At 40.1% G+C, this 21,207-nt stretch overlaps 2 protein-coding genes across 2 annotated transcripts in view; both read left to right on the top strand.

The window, feature by feature from the left end:
• Positions 1–7,860, top strand: part of LOC108257632 (zinc finger protein 436) — a 10,748-nt gene extending 2,888 nt beyond the window's left edge. Inside the window, exons 4-5 of the mRNA XM_053675794.1 lie at positions 1–58; positions 4,886–7,860. The exon at positions 1–58 is cut by the window's left edge and continues 20 nt beyond it. Coding sequence (XP_053531769.1) covers positions 1–58; positions 4,886–6,120 — 1,293 coding nt within the window. The 3' untranslated portion in view covers positions 6,121–7,860. The remainder of the gene's footprint in view (positions 59–4,885) is intronic.
• A 4,048-nt stretch (positions 7,861–11,908) lies between these two features.
• Positions 11,909–20,951, top strand: LOC124626307 (zinc finger protein 501). The gene is made up of 6 exons (XM_053675798.1): positions 11,909–12,023; positions 12,357–12,461; positions 13,219–13,351; positions 13,479–13,565; positions 14,626–14,745; positions 18,321–20,951. The coding sequence occupies exons 2-6, from the start codon at positions 12,390–12,392 to the stop codon at positions 19,316–19,318; spliced, it is 1,410 nt and encodes a 469-aa protein (XP_053531773.1). The 5' UTR covers positions 11,909–12,023; positions 12,357–12,389; the 3' UTR covers positions 19,319–20,951.
• The last annotated feature ends 256 nt before the right edge of the window (positions 20,952–21,207 follow it).

Raw genomic sequence — 21,207 nt, 5'->3', positions numbered from 1 at the left:
GTGGAAGATGTAGACAAGATGAAGATGAAGACAAAGCTCTGTACAAGGACAGACTGGGGTTGAGTAACACTGACACTTTCATTCTCATTCAAACTCTTGCTATACTGTGTAGTTTATTAATATCAACATTTATTGTCAAGCAAGCTTACAATCAGGAAAGACCTCCTCTATCATGTGTGAATTTAAGTGTCCTCAACATCCAGATGATATTCAGCAACAGTGGTAGCTGTGAGGCAGTTAGACAGCTGGCAGTTTATTGTTGCCTTTCAGTCAGTTCACTTGGTATAACACAGGAAGTATGGGATACCAAGCTTTCACCACCCTTCTGAAGAGAAGACATGTTTTCATGCTTGTAAGGAAGGTGAGGTGTGGTGATGTAGAGGATCATGTCAGCTATACAACTGTCTTCACCACTGTCTTTCAGTGTTTACACTTTGCAGCTCTTTGAGAACACTTCTGTTTGATGTATTGTACCTAGTCCATTTGGCTATTTTTCTTTATACTTGCTCTATTGGTTTAGAATGATAACATATTTCATTCAGGCATTTTATCATAATGTGCTTAAGAAATTTCGCTAGATTTTGAGCCCACAGTGACCAGCATCTAAACTAGATTCTGTTGCATTTTGTGGTATCATCAAACCTTGGCTTCAAAGAAGATGGGTATTAACCTTGTGTTGAGAACTGTACCTCTTCTTTACACAAGAGGTTGATGCCTGTGATACCTACCTGGTTTGTGTGGGTATAGTAAAGGAAATGGTGTGTGTATGTATATATGTATATGTGTGTATATATATATATATATATATATATATATATATATATATATATATATATATATATATATATATATATATATATATATATATATATATATATATAGTAAAGGGTATAGTAAAGTTCTGATGAAGCCTGATGTCTGTATGTTTTTCCCCCATGTCTGTCACATTTATTGAAAAAAAAAAAAAATCTCTGACATGGTCCAGCAGGACCATTGTATTTAGTTTGCTGAGCCACCCCAGAGGGACTCGGATGGCAACATGGAAGATATATAGATGAGTGTAACACCACCTGGGCCAAACAGGTAGAGCAGTTCACAGAAATGTGCAAGCCAGAGTAGACACATTCTCTTCAGCTGCTGCACTCCCAGCTTATGATAACGAGGAAGTGCTCTACCTCATTATTAAAGAGCATGGCCTTTCATATAAACAGGATTTGCAGGCTGGCCAGTCTGTCCCTTGGCTGCCGAGTGCATGCAAAATGAGATCAATAATTCCTTCTGCTGTTTGATGGTGCAGCAAAAAAGCTGGTTATGGAATGTCCTTCTGCAGCACTGCAAGGTTTTTCCTTCCGTTGGTCCTCACAACAGTTAGCAGATTTACCTGTTAAAATGTCAAACATGAAGTCTAAAGGCCTACTAGCTTTCAATCGCGCTATTTAGAACTTCTTACTGCTTTAAGCGGCAGGTGTTGCAGTGGTGCCAAAGGAAAGGAAAAGCTCTCGAACTTAAATAAGACGACATTAACTTTCTCCCATACAAGAATATTTACTTCCCCAGAAAGCACATATCAGAAAAGTGTTTGCATCTCCATGCATTACCTGTTGTTGCTCTCAGCTGCTTTACCATGATGTTACATTGTACCTAGAAACAGAGACCTATAGACTCTTAGATTTCTCTTATTGTTTAAGTGAATGTGTTGATGTTTATAAAAAATCCACACTGATAATCAGTATTGCCAGTTATGAACAATTCATTTAAATAATCAACCCTCAAGGGGCGGTAACCCTCAAACATCGTGGTGGACACCAGTGGTCAGGGAAGCTGTCTGACTGATGAAGAAGGCCTTCCGGGATGTGTTATCCCGGAGGACTCTGGAGGCAGTTGCAAGGTATCGACAGGCCCGAAGGGCTGCAGCCTCTGCCGTGAAAGAGGCAAAGCAGCGGGTGTAGGAGAAGTTCAGAGAAGACATGGAGAACGACTTTCGGCCGGAAACAGGGAACCATCCAAGCTGTGTTTACTGTAAGGATGGGACGCTGTTGACCTCAACTGAGGAGGTAATTGCACGGTGGAAGGAACACTTTCAGGAACTCCTGAATCCGACTAACACACCCTCTATGGTAGAGGCAGAGGTGGAGACTGATTCGGGATCATAGTCAGTTTCTCTGGTGGAGGTCAATGAAGTAGTCAAACAACTACACAGTGGCAAAGCCCCAGGGATTGATGAGATCCATCCAGAAATGCTGAAAGCTCTGGGTGTGGACGGGATGTCTTGGATGACACGCCTCTTTAACATTGCGTGGAAGTCGGGAACAGTGCCCAAGCAGTGGCAGACCGGGGGTGGTGGTTCCCCTGTTCAAAAAGAGGGACCAGAGAGTGTGTGCCAATTATAGGGGTATCACACTTCTCAGCCTCCCTGGTAAAGTCTACTCCAAGGTGCTGGAACGGAGGGTTCAGCCAATAGTCGAACCTCGGATTGAAGAGAAACAATGCAGATTCTGTCCTGGTCAGGCTACAACGGACCAGCTCTTTACTCTCACAAGGATCTTGGAGGGGGTCTGGGAGTATGCCCATCCGGTCTACATGTGTTTTGTGGATCTGGAGAAGGCGTATGACCGTGTCCCCTGGGGTTTATTGTGGGAGCTGCTGAGGGAGTATGGGGTGAGGGGTTCCCTTCTTAGGGCTATCCAATCGCTGTACGCCCCAAAGTGAGAGCTGTGTCCGGATTTTCGGCAAAAAGTCGGACTCTATCCAGGTGGGGGTTGGTCTCCACAAGGGCTGCACTTTGTCACCAATCCTGTTTGTGATATTCATGTACAGAATATCGAGGCGTAGTCATGGCGGGGAGGGGTTGCGGATTGGTGGCCTGATGATCTCATCACTGCTTTTTGCAGATGATGTGGTCCTGATGGCATCATCGGTGCAGGTCCTTCAACACTCACTGGATCGGTTCGCAGCTGAGTGTGAAGCACCTCTAAATTTGAGGCCATATTTCTCAGCAGGAAACCAATGGAGTGCCTACTCCGGGTAGGGAATGAATACTTAACCAAAGTGAGGGAGTTCAAGTACCTCGGGGTCTTGTTCATGAGTGAGGGGACATTGGAGCGGGAGGTTGGCCGGAGAATCAGAGCAGCAGGAGCGGTATTGCAATCGCTTTACCGCACTGTTGTGATGAAAAGAGAGCTGAGCCGGAAGGCAAAGCTCTCGATCAACCGGGCAATTTTTGTTCCTACCCTCACCTATGGTCATGAAGGCTGGGTAGCGACTGAAAGAACTAGATCGCGGGTACAAGCGGCCGAAATGGGTTTTCTCAGGAGGGTGGCTGGCTTCTCCCTTAGAGATAGGGTGAGAAGCTCGGCTATCTGAGAGGAACTCAGAGTAGAGCCGCTGCTCCTTTGCATTGAAAGGAGCCAGTTGAGGTGGTTCGGGCACCTTGTAAGGATGCCCCCTGGGTGCCTCCCTAGGGGGGTGTTCCAGGCATGTTGCACTGGGAGGAGACCTCAGGGAATACCCAGGACTAGGTGGAGAGATTATATGTCCACACTGGCCTGGGAATGCCTCGGGATTCCCCAGTCAGAGCTGGTTAATGTGGCTTGGGAAGGGGAAGTTTGGGGTCCCCTGCTGGAGCTGCTGCCTCCGCGACCCGATAACGGATAAGTTGATGAGGATGGATGGATGGATGGATGGATGGATGGATGGATGGATCAGCCCTACTCTAGCTGACATGACCCTTCATTTTACCATATGCCACCTTTCTTACAGGCATGACTGTGTCTTCAGCCAGGTGCATGAAGATGTGGTAACCCATATTATTTGTGTGATACATTGTTTCTTTCCTTCAGAGAACAGGGTTTATAACCACAACCTAAAGTTCCTCGGATTGGGCCATATATATGTGATAAGCAAAGTTTTGGTTGGTTTTACTTGGTGGGCAATAAAACGTTATTCACTGGTATTGCAATAAAATTTTCATAAAAAACAATTATAAGCTAAGGTTATTCAAATGTGATAAACCTTCATTTCTATTTTCATTGTCTTCCTGAAAGAGCCAACATCTGTATCTTGAATACACAGCATGTAGGGTTGGCATTAAGCCAGCACAACTGCCAATGAAGCTGCACACTGCATTTCAAACACAAATTAAGGGAATCATGTCTAAACAACAACAGTAGCATTTTTCAGTGGCATTTTTTCTTGTGGCCTTGTTGCTATCCCTTAGAATCTCTTCTTTAAAAAAAGATTATAAGAGGATATAAGAGGCAGTTTTGGCTTGGCAGTTAAGGCTCTGGGTTACTGATCGGTAGGTCAGGGGTTCAAGCCCCAGGGCTGCCAATCTGCCACTGTTGGGCGCTTGAGCAAGGCCCTTAACCCTCTCTGCTCCAGGGGCACCATATCATGGCTGACCTTGTGCGTTGACCCCAACTACCTGACATGCTGGGGTATGTGTTTTTGCCTTTTTTGACTACTACTGCTCTTAAAGATCTTTAAAGTGTAATTCCAATTCAATATCAGTCAATATCCGCCTCACACTACTTCTGTGTGTCTTGGTGCCCGTCTTTTCTTCTTCTCCCCTTTACTGGATACTAGGTCTCCCTCATGTTTATTTTATGACATTTTTTATCCACAACAATGCAAAGAAAAAAATTTCACTGTGCCTATGTATATGTGATCAATAAAGACTCATTATCATATCTTACCTCTAGTGTTTACATTTTAGTTTTGCGCTGTGTGACTTGGTTAGCCATTCTCTGTACATCATCACCAGAAGTTATGTCATTTCCTCAATTATGAACTATAGAGCATTGGTTATATTCATTCTTTTTTCTAAAAATAATTAAACTATTTTCACAATGAGTTTAATACTAATAGTGTTCATTTTCTGCTCCAGACATGGATGATTCCCAGGTACAAGTCTTCTCCTGCTCTCAGTGTTCTCTTTTCTATACATCTAAAATTCACCTCCACAAACACATCAGAAGATACCACTATGAGGAATATGAGAGACTGCTACAATCAGGAGAGTTAAAAGACATGAACCATATTACCGCAATAAGCTCCAGTATTCAGCAAACTGCCTCCATTACACTCAACAGTAACTCCTCTAATAAACAAATGCAGAAAGAAGTCTATCCCTGCTCACAGTGTGGCAAGAGTTTTACTGACCGAAGTAATCTCAGACGATGCCAGCGCATTCACACAGGAGAAAAGCTGCATCACTGTTCAGATTGTGGGAAGAGCTTTATTCGTCAGAGTGATCTACATGTACACCAACGCATTCACACTGGAGAAAAGCTGCATCACTGCTCAGAGTGTGGGAAGAGCTTTATTCGTCAGAGTGATCTACATGTACACCAGCGCATTCACACAGGAGAAAAGCCGTATCATTGCTCAGAGTGTGGGAAGACCTTTATTCGACAGAACGATCTACAAAGACACCAGCTCATTCACACAGGAGAAAAGCCGTATTCCTGCTTAGAGTGTGGAAAGAGATTTATTCGACGGAGTGTACTACAAATACACCAGCGCATTCACACAGGAGAAAAACCATATTCCTGCTCAGAGTGTGGGAAGAGTTTTATTCAAAAGAGTGATCTAAAAACACACCAGCGCATTCACACAGGAGAAAAGCCGTATCACTGCTCAGAATGTGGGAAGAGTTTTATTCAACAGAGTAATCTACAAAGACACCTGCTCATTCACACAGGACAAAGACCATATCACTGCTCAGAATGTGGGAAGAGTTTTATTCGACAAAGTGAATTACGAATGCACCAGCGCATTCACACAGGAGAAAAACCATATCACTGCTCAGAATGTGGGAAGAGCTTTAATCAACAGTGTGATCTACAAAGACACCAGCGCATTCACACAGGAGAAAAGCCGCATCACTGCTCAGAGTGTGGGAAGAGCTTTATTCAACAGAGTAACCTACAAAGACACCAGTGCATTCACACAGGAGAAAAGCCGTATCACTGCTCAGAGTGTGGGAAGAGCTTCATTCAACAGAGTAATCTACAAACACACCAGCGCATTCACACAAAAGAAAATCCATATTACTGCTCAAAGTGTGGGAAGAGTTTTTCCCAACAAAGAAAGCTTCAGCAACACCAATGCATTCACTAAGGAGAAAAAAATGTGTTCATAATGTAGACGTTTACAGATAAAGATAATCTCAAAGTATATCCACGCATTCACACAGGAGAAAAGCTGTGAGTGCTCAAAGTGTGGGAAGATATTTAGATATGTAATATTTTGAGATACTGGATGTTTGATTTACATTAGCTGTCAGTTATAATCATTAAAACAAAAAAGGCTTGAACTATTTCACTGTGTGTTATAGGGAATTTAGCCAGCGGTGGGCGGAGTACAGACTCACAGGACTCCGTTTTAGTGTTTGGGGGGGGGTGAAGTGCGATCGGGCGGTGAGGGTCTCAGCTGTCTGCGGTTGCAGCCAAGGGGGCGGAGCCGTCACTCGCATCGGAGTCGCCTGAAGCTAGAAAAAATTCCATCTCTTTTGCGAGTGGAATATCGCCATTTTATACTCTCCTCTCGCTTACTGGATGGTGGAATTCTTCCGCGCGAAGAGCCGTGGGTATGTCAGCGGCCCCGCCCTGCCGCCACGTGCTCTCTGGCCGTCCAAAACATTGGTGGCGCTGAAGCGGAGCTGTCTCTTTAGCGCCACCGCAGCAATCGCGGGAGGAGCGATCTTTGTTTCCTGTGCGGCGGCCGCCGTCCTGTCGTCACAGTGTAACGAATCTAGAATCTACAAACCCAATTCCGAAAGCACTGGGAGAGTATGAACAATGCTAATAAAACAAAGAGGTGTGATTTGTAAATGTACTTTGACGTTTATACATATAAAGACAAGGTATTTGATGTTTTACCTAATCAACTGCATAGTTTTTTGAAGGTAAACATTTATTTTGAAATTGATGCATGCACCACATTCCAAAAAAGTTGGGACAGGGGCAATATAAGACTAGTAGCATTGTGACTATAGGATATAAAGTGTAATCAATGTGTTTAACTACACAGTTTACTAATGTTTGGGTATGTTAATCAGGTATGTATACCCAATATATACCCAACAGTTAAGACTTACTTGTGAGAAGCATTATCTAAATTCATAGAACACTTGATCAAGTTATAAGTGTGTATTGAGTTAGTAGAATTCTGTGTCTTACTAAACAGTAGGTCTAATTGTTTTGTGTGTCAGTCCGTACCTCTCTACACAGCAAGCATAATCTAAAACTATAAAACACTTTCTAACAAGTGGTATTCTAAGTGTGTACATTAAGAACTTTGTGTTTGTCTGAAGCAGCTTCACTCTATGACAGTAAATTAAGAACTTTGTGTTCGTCTAAAGCAGCTTCACTTTGTGGCAATAAAAAGTCAATTAGACACATACCAGAATTAGGTTTCTAAACAAAGCGCTCTAAGCTTCCAAATCTGTGTCAAAAGAAGAGATAAGAATTCCAGGAGGAAGAATACCAAAATGAGACTATATGGTGAATTATATGACAAAGTGAAAAACCCTGGTCTGGTAAAACTTTTAAAGAAAATACACTGACTACGCATGCGCCACATATACAGGATATCATATGGACATGAATAATTAGTTAAGGCGATGGAGATTGGTCTGTTTCTAGAAAGAAAAGGTGAAAGGCCCATCTAGAGATAATTTTACTGTTTCAGAGAGGTATATAAAGACATGTATGTGTATGTGTATGTGTAATTCGGACCCTCTGCAGACTGTTTCACTTTATTGTTTCAATAAAGTTAATTTACTTTTTGACATCTACAAACCCTCTGTCTCTGAAGTTTTTTGACTTTTGATTGATTTTCCCTACATGACAAGTTGGTGATGTGAAACAGGTGCATCAATTGTCTAATCATAGTATATATGGAGCCTCCAAAAAAGGCCTATTCCTTCAAGAGCAAGAATGGGTCATGGCTCGTCAATCTATAAACAGATATGTCAGTGAATAATCCAACACTTTGAGAACAACATTTCCCAAAGACAAATCGGTAGGATTTTGGGCATTTCACCTTCTACAGAGCACAATATAATTAAAATATTCAAGGAATCCGGTCAAATTTTGGTCCATAAAGGGCGAGGCCGAAAACCACTTCTGAATGCGCATGATTTCCGGTCCCTCAGACGTCAATGTCTTTAAAACAGTCATGAATCTGTAATGGAGATCCTGACATGGGCTCGGGAATACTTTGGTAAACCTTTATCAGTCAACACCATTCACTGCTGCATCCAGAGATTCAAGTTAAGGCTTTACTATGCAAAGCAGAAGCCGTACATCAACACTGTCCAGAAGCGCCACCGACTTCTCTGGGCTCAGACTCATCTGAGATAGACAGTAGCACAACAGAATCGTGTTTTTGTGTTCCAATGAGTCAACGTTTCAAATAGTTTTTGGACAAAACGGCTGTCGTGTTCTCCAGGCCAAAGAGGAGAAGGACCATCCAAGCTGTTATCAGTGTCAGGTCCAAAAGCCAGCATCTTTCTAGTATAGGGGTGGGTCAGTGCCCTTGACATGGGTAACTTGCACATCTGTGGGGCACCATAAATGCAGAAAGATATGCAGCCATCCAGATGTGGTCTATTCCAGGGACGGCCCCGCATTTTCCACCCTTACAACGCCAAACCACATTCTGCCTGGATTACAAGCGCATGGTTGCATAAGCAGAGTGCGGGTGCTAGCATGGCCTGCCTGCAGTTCTGACCTGTCTCAGATTAAGAATGTGTGGACCATTATGAAGTGAAAACTAAGGCAACAAAGGCCCCATACAGTTGTGCAGCTAAAAAAATGCATAATGGATGAGTGGGGGAAAATTCCGCTTGTTAAACTTAACCATCTTAACCATCAGAAAAGGTGATGTTACACAGTGGTAAAAAGTTGACTGTATCAAATTTTTTTGAAGTGTGTTGCAGTCATCACATTTGAAATGAGTGTATATTTTCAAAAATGAATTCAATTTTAAAAGAAAAACAAATAACAAAATCAAATAATGTATTAATATAATGTGATTTCAATACAGTACAGGATGAACTTTATTTGGGGGGGTGGGGTTCCATACTGTCCCAACTTTGGTTGTATGAAAGTTCCACTTTTTGAATTAAATTACGAGAAAAAATTAACCTTACCACTATATTCTAATTTTGTAGATGCACCTGTATGCATTGGCAATGTCTAACTGGCAGAGGAGGATGTGTCGCAGTTATTTATAATGATACTCTAGACATCACACAAGTACCTGGACATCAATTTGATGCATTTGAAATTCTTTATAGAAACATAACATATGTAGCCAAAAATCCTACCCAGTCACTTGCACTAATTATTATTTATTCTTTATTTATTATTTATTATTTCCCCCAGGGCCATGAATTTGGGGAACCTTGTTGCATCTACAGACAACATATTAATTCTTGGAGACTTATTAATATTCACGTTGATAACCGGAAGACCCTCTGAGAACAGCGCTTATGTCCATTCTAGATTCAGTTGAGGTTAACCAGAACATTGGGGACCCACTCATAATGATGGACTTAATACTAACTTCTATAACTTTAATAACAAGCTTTTAATACTAACTATTCAGATTAAATATAGAATATACAGTCACATTTCCACAGTCTGAAACCATCTCAGATCATTATCTCAACTTATATATAATGTCTTAGTCATAAGATATGCAACTTGCCATGTGATAATTTTACTGTGAACACTCTTCCCTCTCAGTTCCCTTGTTAACGCTTTCTTTGTTCCTGTAATAAAACCTTTTTCTCCTTGTTCCTCTGTTAACTCTTCCCAACAGGTACAGACAGACAAAGCCCCTCAACATTTGCACATTCCTTTTTCTCTTTGAATACTATTTGCATGCATTTACATACCTTCCCATATAACATTTGCTCGTATTTCCATGACGTCCTTGCTACTGTTGCCTCTAGCTTGCTCATTAGGGATTAATTTAAATAAAAATGTAACATCCAGTTTTCTGTAAAGCTGCATTGTTGCAATGTCCATTGTTAAAATCACTATACTAAGAAAATGAATTGAATTTTATTATTATTTGAATATTTGAAGATTTTTTCCCCTCGAATTGGCCTTAGCCCTGATAGCTTATGTGCGATATCTCAGCAACCATTTGTAAAAATTACATGCTGGTGCAACTGGTACCATTTATCAAAAGTTAACACAAAATCCCAGTTAGTAATGCTGAAGCAGTTCCTGTTCTCAAAACATATATTGATTTATTCTGATAATGCTCAACAGAATGCCCCAGCAGGAGGAGCTGTCCCTCTCAAGTGCACAATATTCATCAAGACAAGATATAATATATGAAATTCTTACAAGTTTATTCAACATGCAGAAAATCGTGTAATTTTTTATGGGTACCAGCACATGTGGGAGTGGAGGGCAATGAAACTGCTGATATGTTGGCTAAACAAGCTTTAAAGCACCCAAATATTGATATTCAGGTCCAATTAAGTATAAATGAGGTATAAACTAATATTAAAGCATATATTAAAATGAAATGGCAAGAGAAATGGGACAGAGAACTGAAATAATGACAACTATAGAGTATTCAAATGCAAGTTAATACAGAGAGGATAGTCTATAACAAACCAAAAGAGGACACAGTTATTACTCGTCTTAGAATAGGACAATCAGGTCTAAATCAGTCACTATTTATAATAGGAAAACATGAAACAGGACGATGCATATATTGCAGCCAAGCAGAAACAGTGGAACATGTATTCCTTCACTGTACAGCATATGAAAATGAAATATCTGAACTGTAATATTCCTGGATGCAGCTCACATATGAGACACAGCGGGGATTTAACTTTGTCTTTTATTCCACAGACTCTGAGGACATGAACAAAGCAGCAGGTATCAACAACTGAGAACTCTCCTTCTGGATTACAAACTCTGAGGGAATGTTACATGTCTAACTGTACTCCACTGGTCAAAATAAACATAACACTTGCATTCACTACATAAACCTTAAGAAGAGCTACTTAATATTGGTGTAATCCACATTTTAAAGCAAAGCCTACTAAAAGTGGTTAAGGACAAGGGAAAGTATATACGGCATGATTCAATTATCTACGATTAACAGGCTTTAATAACAGGATTTAAGTTTGAAATATACTCATTTTTTATATCTATTTTCGCTGCTCCTGTCCAGTTGGAGGCAGTAATTCACCAAAAACCAACCGCTAAAAAACTTGGAAGAAGAACAAGACTTGTGGATGTACTGGCAAAAAGATCTATAAAACGTGAAACAGTTGATATAAAAAGTACCATTAAATAGAGCAGAGATCAAAACCATTATAAAGGGACACACGCATAAAATATGGAAGGAATACTGGGACACAGCTGACACCTATATACCATACAAAAACAAGTGGACATGAGTGTGAGGCAGGGCAGAAACCCAAAGGAAGAGATGATAAATAACGCGTTTTAGAATAGGTCATGCTGGAGTAAATCTAGGATTAAACAGAATAGGAAAACACCCCACTGGACTCTGCACACACTGCAATACACAAGAGAGTGAAACACATTCTGTTAGACTGCAAGGAAAGAACTGAGCTAGAGATGCAGATTGGAAAACAAAACATGACACTAGAGAACTTGCTGGGGAAAACATCTGGGGAAATGCACCGCCCCCTAAAAAACTATTTAAAAAGTACTGGTATAAGTGAGAGAATTTAGTAATGTATAGTACGAATAACTAGTATATAGCTATTTATCTCTTTATTTTCTATTATTTATGCAGTATTGTTTTGGTATTATTAGTGTTTTTTCTATTTATTATTTATTTATTTATTTATTTATTTATTTATTTTCCTGCCAATCTACTGCCCACACTCCAGTTCAGTAGGTGGCGGTAATGCACCTTTAGTGGTTTGCCAACCGCCATGAAGAAGAATAAGAAGAGGACGAAGAAGAAGAAACGCTGTAAATTCACAATAGAAGAAGAGGATTTTTGTTAATGAGGTAATCTGTTTTTTCATGAAAATATTCCTGACTGGTTTATATACAATAACAGATTTGATCGATTTAAAAACAACCTTGTTACTGTGTCTGTATTTGAGGATGTTCACTATGTTCTACTTTAAAACCTGAGGTAAGTTTAACTAGCTGAGCTGCTCGGCTAATAGTTAGTGACTGAATCCCAAACCTTCGAAGTGCAGTACAGAGAGAATGATACAGTGGCGTATTAAATCATATTTATTCTCCCAGTTTTCTTTTAAATAAAAGCTTCATAATTTACATGAAGTATTTTAGATTACAGTGGGTTATGCTTATGATCAGAGCCTCCTTTTCCAGAAACACCATTTAGACCTCATAATAAGACTTGTAATGGAATCAGCAGGGATACGACCGTGTTCTTCTAGAAAACCTCCACACACTCCTGGTCCCACTGACTCACAGGTAACAGTTATCTATATGTGTGCAATTAAACATAACATTTTTAATAACTAAGAGATTCACCTGACTGTGTGAATGTTCTTCTCTTAATCAGCTTCCATCCATGGTAGGTTGCATGCTCTCCTACTAATCAAGTAAACCATGTTATTATCATCTCTTCAGTATCCTCATGGACTATATGTTGTGTTATACCACAGTCAGTTTCAGTCCACTAATTTGATTGGTCAAGTGACATTCCAAGAGTGCTGATATTTATTATAATGGCACTGGGACATTTCACTGTGTGTATCACTCCACATATCTGTGTTTGCTGCATAAATTACAAATCTAGCAGTAGATCATTACATTGAAACTGTTACTACACTTGCTACAGGCTGTCAGTTAGTCTGTGTGTTACACGGCAACATGGAAAGCTCTATCTAGCTGTGGCTGTTTTGGGAATTATTTCCAGTGACAGCAAAAATAAACCAATATTTGACCATATTGTGTCTGAAATGTTAGTTACTTGATATTAATTTCTTATTATGAAAACTGTCACATAAAAGCAAGATCAAATTCGCAGTTGAACTGCTGTACTGAATATCGGCACAGCTGTGATTGCCTGCAGCCTCGTGTCTATGGCCGAATCACAGCCGTGCTGATATTCAGTACAGCAGTTCAACTGCGAATTTGATCTTGTGTATAACAGCACTTTTGCTCATGCAGTATTGCTTAATCGACTTCCTTTTGTAAATAAGTATTATTACTCTTTGTTCATTAGCTTTGTGGGGATGTGCAGACAGAAACATCTACGTCTTCAGATGGAGGGACATCAGGCTCTGTAGAACACATCACCCGTGTGAACCTTCAGAAACATGTAAAAAAGGAAGAAACTGTAGATGAAGAATACTTCTGTAAGTCAACATGGCACATTACAGTCCAGTCTGATATTCAGTAATAATTTTTAGTCTAACCTAATTTGTGAATGAACCACATCATTGTCTTTTTCCCAATTGAATTTTCTACTTCACTTTTTTAAAGCGACACCAGTCTCTTTGGGATACATCACACCTGTGGACCTACAGAATCATGTGAAAAAGGAAGAACCTGAAGATAAAGACGATCTCTGTAAGACGACAGGGTGTTTTATGGTCCAGATTGGAACTCAATAACTAGGGGTGTAACAATACGTGACACAATGCATCAGGATGCGGAAATGTGTGATATCAGCATTGTATTAATTATTGCTCATGCAGTTGCAGTGTTGCAATCTGCAGATACCATGGAGTTAAAATACTGTATATAAAGAGCCTACTGGTCACATGATCACATTCTTTTTGTGCAGCGTTACCAAGAAGGGAATCATCAGCACTTTAAAAGTGATTGATATTTCTGGATCACATCTGCTGACGTTATGTTATACAGTTACACCACCAAATTATAACCATAAAAGATCTCTTCAGTAGTTTTCATATAAAACCAGACCCATGCATCTGCAATCTTCGGTGCCTGAAAAAGAATTTGGTAATTTCAGCAAAATTTGGAGTTCTATTTCTGGCTAAAATGACACCTTGGGCACTATTGCAGAGCTAGTTATGTTTCAGTCGATCATATTTCTGTTTCCCTCAGTTACAGACTTTGTTTATCAGTTTGTACAGGATATCATGGAGTGTTTTTTGTGATTCTTGAGGCCTGAAAGTGTGCTGTGGCTTTTTTCAAAATTTGTAATGCTACTTGCAGAGTATTTTGTGCTTTTGTTTGTGGAAAACTACTTGAATTGGCGAGATTGCAATTGCTCTAAACTGTTTTGCACTGTCTTTCGCAGTGTTGGTAAATGAAACCTTTTAGCTGTACTGCTGTTCGACTCCCATGAATGGAAGAGCGCTTTGGCTGAATGCGCGTTGTGATTACATCAAATAATGCGACTTCGCCCAAGTCTGCGGTAATTTAAAGAAATTTCAAGCTCCTCTGAGCTTTTTGTTTAAAATATACTGACAATATCAGAACGTGAACTCAATATCATGAATTGAATTGAATGATGTGTTGTTACACCCCTATGAATATTTTTTTTTAAGTCTTCATTAGGCTTTATTTGTGACTGAACCAGTCCTTCAGCACTGGTTTCCCTCATGTTCTTTATAGATTTACTTGACTTGACAGTATTTAAATGTTAATCTTGGAATTTCAGATGCTGGGACATCAAATTCTGTAGAAAATGTAGACCAAAATAAAGGAGGATTTGAAAGGAAGCATATAAAAGAGGAAGAGTCTGAAGATGAAGACAACCTCCGTACAAGGACAAACTGGGGTTGAGTAACACTGACCCTTTCATTCTCATTCAAACTCTTGCTATACTGTACAGTTTATTAATATCAACATTTATTGTCATGTGAGCACCCAATCAGGAAAGACCTCATGTATCATGTGTGAAATCAAGTGTCCTCAACATCCAGGTGATCTTCAGCAACAGTTGTAGCTGTGAGGCAGTCAGACAGCTGGCAGTTTATTGTTGCCTTTCAGTCAGTTCACTTGGTATAACACAGGATGTATGGGATACCAAGCTTTCACCATCCTGCTGAAGAGAAGACATGTTTTCATGCTTGTAAGGAAGGTGAGGTGTGGTGACGTAGAGGGTCATGTCAGCTATACAGCTGTCTTCACCACTGTCTTTCAGTTTTTACACTTTTCACTTCTTTGGGAACATTTTTGATACTTGCTCAATTCGTTTAGTATGATAACATATGAGTAACAACTTCAATGAGTAATTTTATGATGATGTGCTTAATAATTTTTGCTAGTTTTTGAGCCCACTGTGACCCACTTTCCAACAGGTGCGTAACATGAGCTTGTGGTATCGTCAAACATTGGCTTCAAAGAATGGCAGCATATCTTGCTCCAAAATGTGTACATATCTTTCTGCATTAATCGTGCCCTCAAAGATGTGCAAGTTACCGATACCATTCTTGACAGTGTTGATGTACAGCTTCTGCTTTGCATAGTAAAGCCTTAACTTGTATCTGTGGATGCAGCAGCGTATGGTGGTGACTGGCCAAGGTTTACCAAAGTATTCCTGAGCCCATGTCAGGATATCGATTACAGGCTCATGACAGTTTTTAAGACAGTGACATCTGAGGAACCTGCCTGATCCGTTTTGGATGTCCTACCTCTGGATGGAGCTCTCATCTACTCCAATTCCAGATTGCTGCGACTACGGCTGCTTCTAAGGCCAAACAGACTTCATATAAAACCATAATGAACTTTTTCACACTATCTGTTGTTACCTAGATGAGGATGGGTTCCCTTCTGAGTCTGGTTCCTCTCAAGGTTTCTTCCTCCTAACATCTTAGGGAGTTTTTCCTTGCCACCATCACCACCGGCTTGCTCAATTGGGATAAATTCGCACTTTTAATATCTGTATACCATGTTTATATATTTCCCTAAAGCTGCTTTGAGACAATGTCTATTGTAAAAAGCGCTATATAAATAAAACTGAATTGAATTGACTTGAGGGATCGGAAATCACACTTATTCAGAAGTGGTTTTCAGCCTTGCCCTTTACACACCGAGATTTGGCCGGATTCCTTGAATCTTTCAATTATATTATGCACTGTAGAAGGTGAAACGCTCCGAATCCTAATGATTTGTCTTTGGGGAAAGTTGTTCTCAAAGTGTTGCATTATTCATTGATGCATCTGTTGGCAGATTGGAGAGCCTCGACCCATCCTTGCTCTTGAAGGACTAGGCCTTTTTTGAAGCATCCTTATATAATGTGATTAGACGATTGCCAAACCTGTTTCATATCACCTTATTTCAACTTGTCACATCACTATTAGTCCTAAATTGCCCCTATCACAACTTTTTGGCACGTGTTGCATGCATCAATTTCAAAATAAATGTTTACCTTTATTTTACTTGCCTGAGCTTTGTCCCAGCTCTGGTGGGCATGAGATATTCTCCCTGCTGCGTGATAGAAAATAAGTAGCTTGGGGATACGTTAGAGAGGCAGGGGAGGACGTGGGAAATGGTTTCCGGGCTTCTGGTTTCAGGTGATAGGAGGGGAGGCGAGAGACAGTGTAAGCAAGACCAAGGACACCCAGATCAGGAAACGCCACCAAGTAATCTCCCAGCTGCATGGCTTCATCCAGGGATGCAGGCCGGTTGCACTGGACCAACTCCGGTGTTCCTGTCAGGAATCGAGCAAAGAATTGCTCCAGTACTACCAGCTCAATAAACTGTTTTGCTTTCCGTTTTGCTCCTTTGTCATCAACCATTGGTGACAAGAGTCCCTCAGCTGCTGCGACACACTGCAGGACCACCCTCTTTATGCTGGAATACTCCAGCTGTGTCCATACATGCTCAAAGTTTCAGGAAGGCCTCCAGATCATCTTGGTGAACAGCATGCAGCTTCTGTAGTGCCCACTGGCTCTCAGCCTGCTCCTGTGGGAGTGCTTCGAAGCGCAGCTACTGTTTGTTGCACAGGTCAAGGAGAGCTTGGTGTTGGGTTTAGTGGTGGAAGGTGAGGGATTTGATGATCTTGCAGAGTGGGGAGGCTTCCTTGGTGGCAGCAAAATCTTACTCAATTCCTTGGTTTCGGCACCACTGTAAAACCCTGTTGTGTGAGAGTGTGGATGAAGTTTTGGTTGGCAGGCAGAACTTTATCCAAGCTCCGGGCTCGCGTCTATTCAGTCTGTGCTTTGCTCTTTCAAAAACTCAGCAAAAACAGCACAATGACTGAATGCAGGTTCATGCAGTCTCGCAGCTTTCACTCAGCCAGGTTCAAGTTTATGCTTCTTGGCGTGCGTGCGTGTGTGCGTATCACAAGCTCTGCCGGCTATATCGCTGTCTTGCTGTCTCTGGTTATGGTATTTACTGAAAGCACAGACACATATAAATAAACTGGTGGTAATAAGACACAGGTGAGAATCATTATGCATTCCCTGCCAGTTCAGCCTCTCTCCTCTCCGTCCACAGCTGAAGCTCGACCACACCCCTGCTGCCACAATGATGTATTTAAAGGTTTTTGCTTAAAAATAAAACAAGGTCAACCTATTCTTTCTTTTCTATTAAATAATCCATACAACATCAAATGATCACTCTTCTCTGATTATAGCTGTTGACATAATACAATAATAAATCGTTAGAAGCAGGAAAGTTGTTCAAAAGCATAAGATTTTTTTACTATTTTTAATTGGGGCTGGGGTTGTCCCTATTTTTCCACATGAAAGGTTGTAACCTTTAATCTGTTTCATGGCTAAATATATGATGCCACTAAATATAGTGGAGAAATATATATTTATATAATATTTAATATACTGTGTGTATGTATATATGTTCTAAATATTTTTAAATTTTAGCCAATAATGGACATTTGCTCAGTCTGCATTATTTAGAAAGATATTCTTTATAAGCTGTTAATATTATGAAAATCTATATTGTGATCATTTTTGTGACTTTATCATGATAACATTTTTGGCGATATCGCCCAGCTCTCATTTTAATGATGTACGTCTGTGTAGCTTTTGATCAACCTGCACATTATCCCAGACGTATAGCATCATGTGGCACAGTTAGTCTAGTAAAGCTACTAGAACTTACCTCAACCTTACTGTACGTAAATCCTGATTTTCCTTGTGGCCTTGTTGGGATCCCTTAGAATCTACTAAAAAAAGATTATAAGAGGATGTCTTGCCTCTAATGTTTACATTTTAGTTTTGCGCTGTGTGACTTGGTTATCCATTCTCTGTACATCTTCACCAGAAGTTATTTGTCATTGCCTCATTTATAATTTATAGAGCACTGGTTACATTCGTTCTCTTTTTCTAAAAAATAATTTAACTATTTTCACAATGAGTTTTTACTAATACTGTTCATTTTCTGCTCCAGAAATGGATGATTCACAGGTACAAGTCTTCTCCTGCTCCCAGTGTTCATTTTCCTTTACATGTCAAATTGACCTCCACAAACACATCAGAAGATACCACTATGAGGAATATGAAAGACTGCTACAATCAGGAGAGTTAACTAACATGAACCATACAACCCCAAAAAGCTCCAGTATTCAGCAAACAGCCTCCATTACACCCAACAGTAACTCCTCTAATAAACAAATGCAGAAAGAAGTCTATCCCTGCTCACAGTGTGGGAAAAGTTTTACTCACCGGCGTAATGTCAGACAACACCAGCGCATTCACACAGGAGAAAAGCCGCATCACTGCTCACAGTGTGGAAAGAGTTTTAATCAAAAGAGTAAATTACAATCACACCAGCGCATTCACACTGGAATAAAGCCGTATCACTGCTCACAGTGTGGGAAGAGTTTTAATCAACCGAGTGATCTACAAAAACATCAGCGCATTCACACAGGAGAAAAGCCGTATCACTGCCTTGAGTGTGGGAAGAGCTTTAATCAACATAGTAATCTACAAACACACCAGCGCATTCACACAGGAGAAAAACCATATCACTGCTCAGAGTGTGGGAAGAGCTTTATTCAACAATCTCATCTACAAACACACCAGCGCATTCACACAGGAGAAAAACCCTATCACTGCTCGGACTGTGGGAAGAGTTTTATTCGATGGAGTGAACTACAAATACACCAGCGCATTCACACAGGAGAAAAGCCATATCATTGCTCAGAGTGTGGGAAGAGCTTTATTCGACGGAGTGAACTACATATACATCAGCGCATTCACACAGGAGAAAAGCCGTATCCCTGCTCAGAATGTGGGAAGAGCTTTAATCAACAGTGTGATCTACAAAGACACCAGCGCATTCACACAGGAGAAAAGCCATATCGATGCTCAGAGTGTGGGAAGACCTTTAATTATCATAGTAATCTACATAAACATCAGCGCATTCACATAGGAGAACAGCTGTAAGAGTGCCCAAAGTGTGAGAAGAGTTTCAGTCAAGAGTCATTTCATACAACTATAACAAATTCACATAGCATAGTTACTGATTTCAGATTTACTTTTTCAGGTGCCTTTAACACCTGAGTACTCTAGCATGGAGTCAGAGACCTGTAATGTATGATCTCTAAATTAATTTATGTTTTTTTTTTAAAAAACGTAGATTAAACTGGCCTTTAACAGTTATCATGATTTGTCTAAGGTATATACACTACCATGCAAAAATTTGGAATCACTCAGAAATTCCCTTGCTTTTAAAAGAAAATCACTATTTTTAATTAAAATAACATTAGAACAGAAATACAGTCTAGACATGGTTAATGTTGTAAATGATTAAAGTTGGAAACAGCTGGTTTTAATAGAATATCTACGTAGGCATACCAAAGCTCATTTTTGGCAGCCATCACACCTGTGTTCCAATTCCATTGTATTAGCTAATCCTAAATTATCGTAAAAAGGTTAATTCATCATTAGAAAACATTTATGCAATTATGTTATGCTGAAGTTATATTTTATAAAGGTTTGTACTACTCCATTCACAGAACTGTACAAACGGGCTGTAACTAGGATAGAAAAATAAGTTGTAGGTCCTGGTGCACAACTGAGCACTAAGTGAGGTGCTTGGATCACAGAACATATGTGAGGTGCAGAACAAATCTAAAGATGTTGGAGGAGTGCTTGATGACGCATATCAATCACAGTTGAGGGAATGTGATGGTCTGGAGTTCTTTGGTGCTGGTAAAGTGGGAAATTTGTAAACGGGAAAAGGAATCTTGAACAAGGAAGTGTATCACTCTACAATGCCATGCCATATGCTGTGACAGTGCTTGGTTGGAGCCCATTTTATTTTTCACAGGACAGTGACCCAAAGCACTGCTCCAAATTATGCAAAACCTAATTAGGGATGAAGGTGTCAGTGGAATTCTCCCTGTAATGGATTGGCCAGCACGGTCACCGGATCTCAACTGTATTGATCTGCTGTGGAAGCAGTTTGGGCAGATGGTATGAAAAAATTGGCCATCAACCCAATCCAGCTTGTGGGAGGTCCTTTAGGAGGCATGGAGTGAAATTGAAGCAGGTCTACAAGGCTGTAGTTGCTGAAAATAGAGGATTCTTTGATGAAAGCAAAGTTTGAAGCACTAAATTGTTATTTCAATCAGAAATAATTATTTCTAACTTTGTTGATTTATTGACTCTTTTCTATTCATTTCACAATTATTGGATGAACGAAAATATAGGTTTCATGGAAAATGTGAAATTTTCTAAATGATTCCAAACTTTTAAACAGTAGTGTGGATAAATGTATTTACTGTATGCTGTGAATATATCAGATTTTCCCTGGGAAGTTTAGGTGCTGGTCACTGCGTCTGGAAATGATTCAGTTTAATAATGGGTTAGATTCTAGCCTGTTAAGTCAGCATCACTGCTGTAAACCAGGCTTCATTTCCCATAATGCACAGCCCACCACCAGACATAGAAAAAAAAAAGATTATCTTGGTTCAGCCTGACTCAGCTGATTTTGTTATGTTTTTCACTTACAGTATGCTTCATTACTGCATTGATTGAAATACTTTTTCACCATTAAAAAAATAAGTCTCTCGCACTCTTTTTTCATATAATTGCTAAACCAGCCAAGAGGGATTTTCTGGAAAGCAGGAAAGACAAATATTTTCTTTTCTTATCAGATATGTTTTAGGGACATGGTTTTTTAACAAGGACGCCACCATCAGTTGAATAAACTCCAAGCAGTGTTAACAGAGCTGTATCAGAATTGTAGATTATTTTCACTTTCCAGCAGGGAGAGTCTTGGACCTTAGTCCTTACAATTCTTAAAATGAAACTGAAACATCCTGATGCAC

This window comes from Ictalurus punctatus, chromosome 25 (genome assembly GCF_001660625.3).
Source record: "Ictalurus punctatus breed USDA103 chromosome 25, Coco_2.0, whole genome shotgun sequence".
Classification (NCBI taxonomy): Eukaryota; Metazoa; Chordata; class Actinopteri; order Siluriformes; family Ictaluridae; genus Ictalurus; species Ictalurus punctatus.
This window is presented reverse-complemented; position numbering and strand designations above follow the sequence as displayed.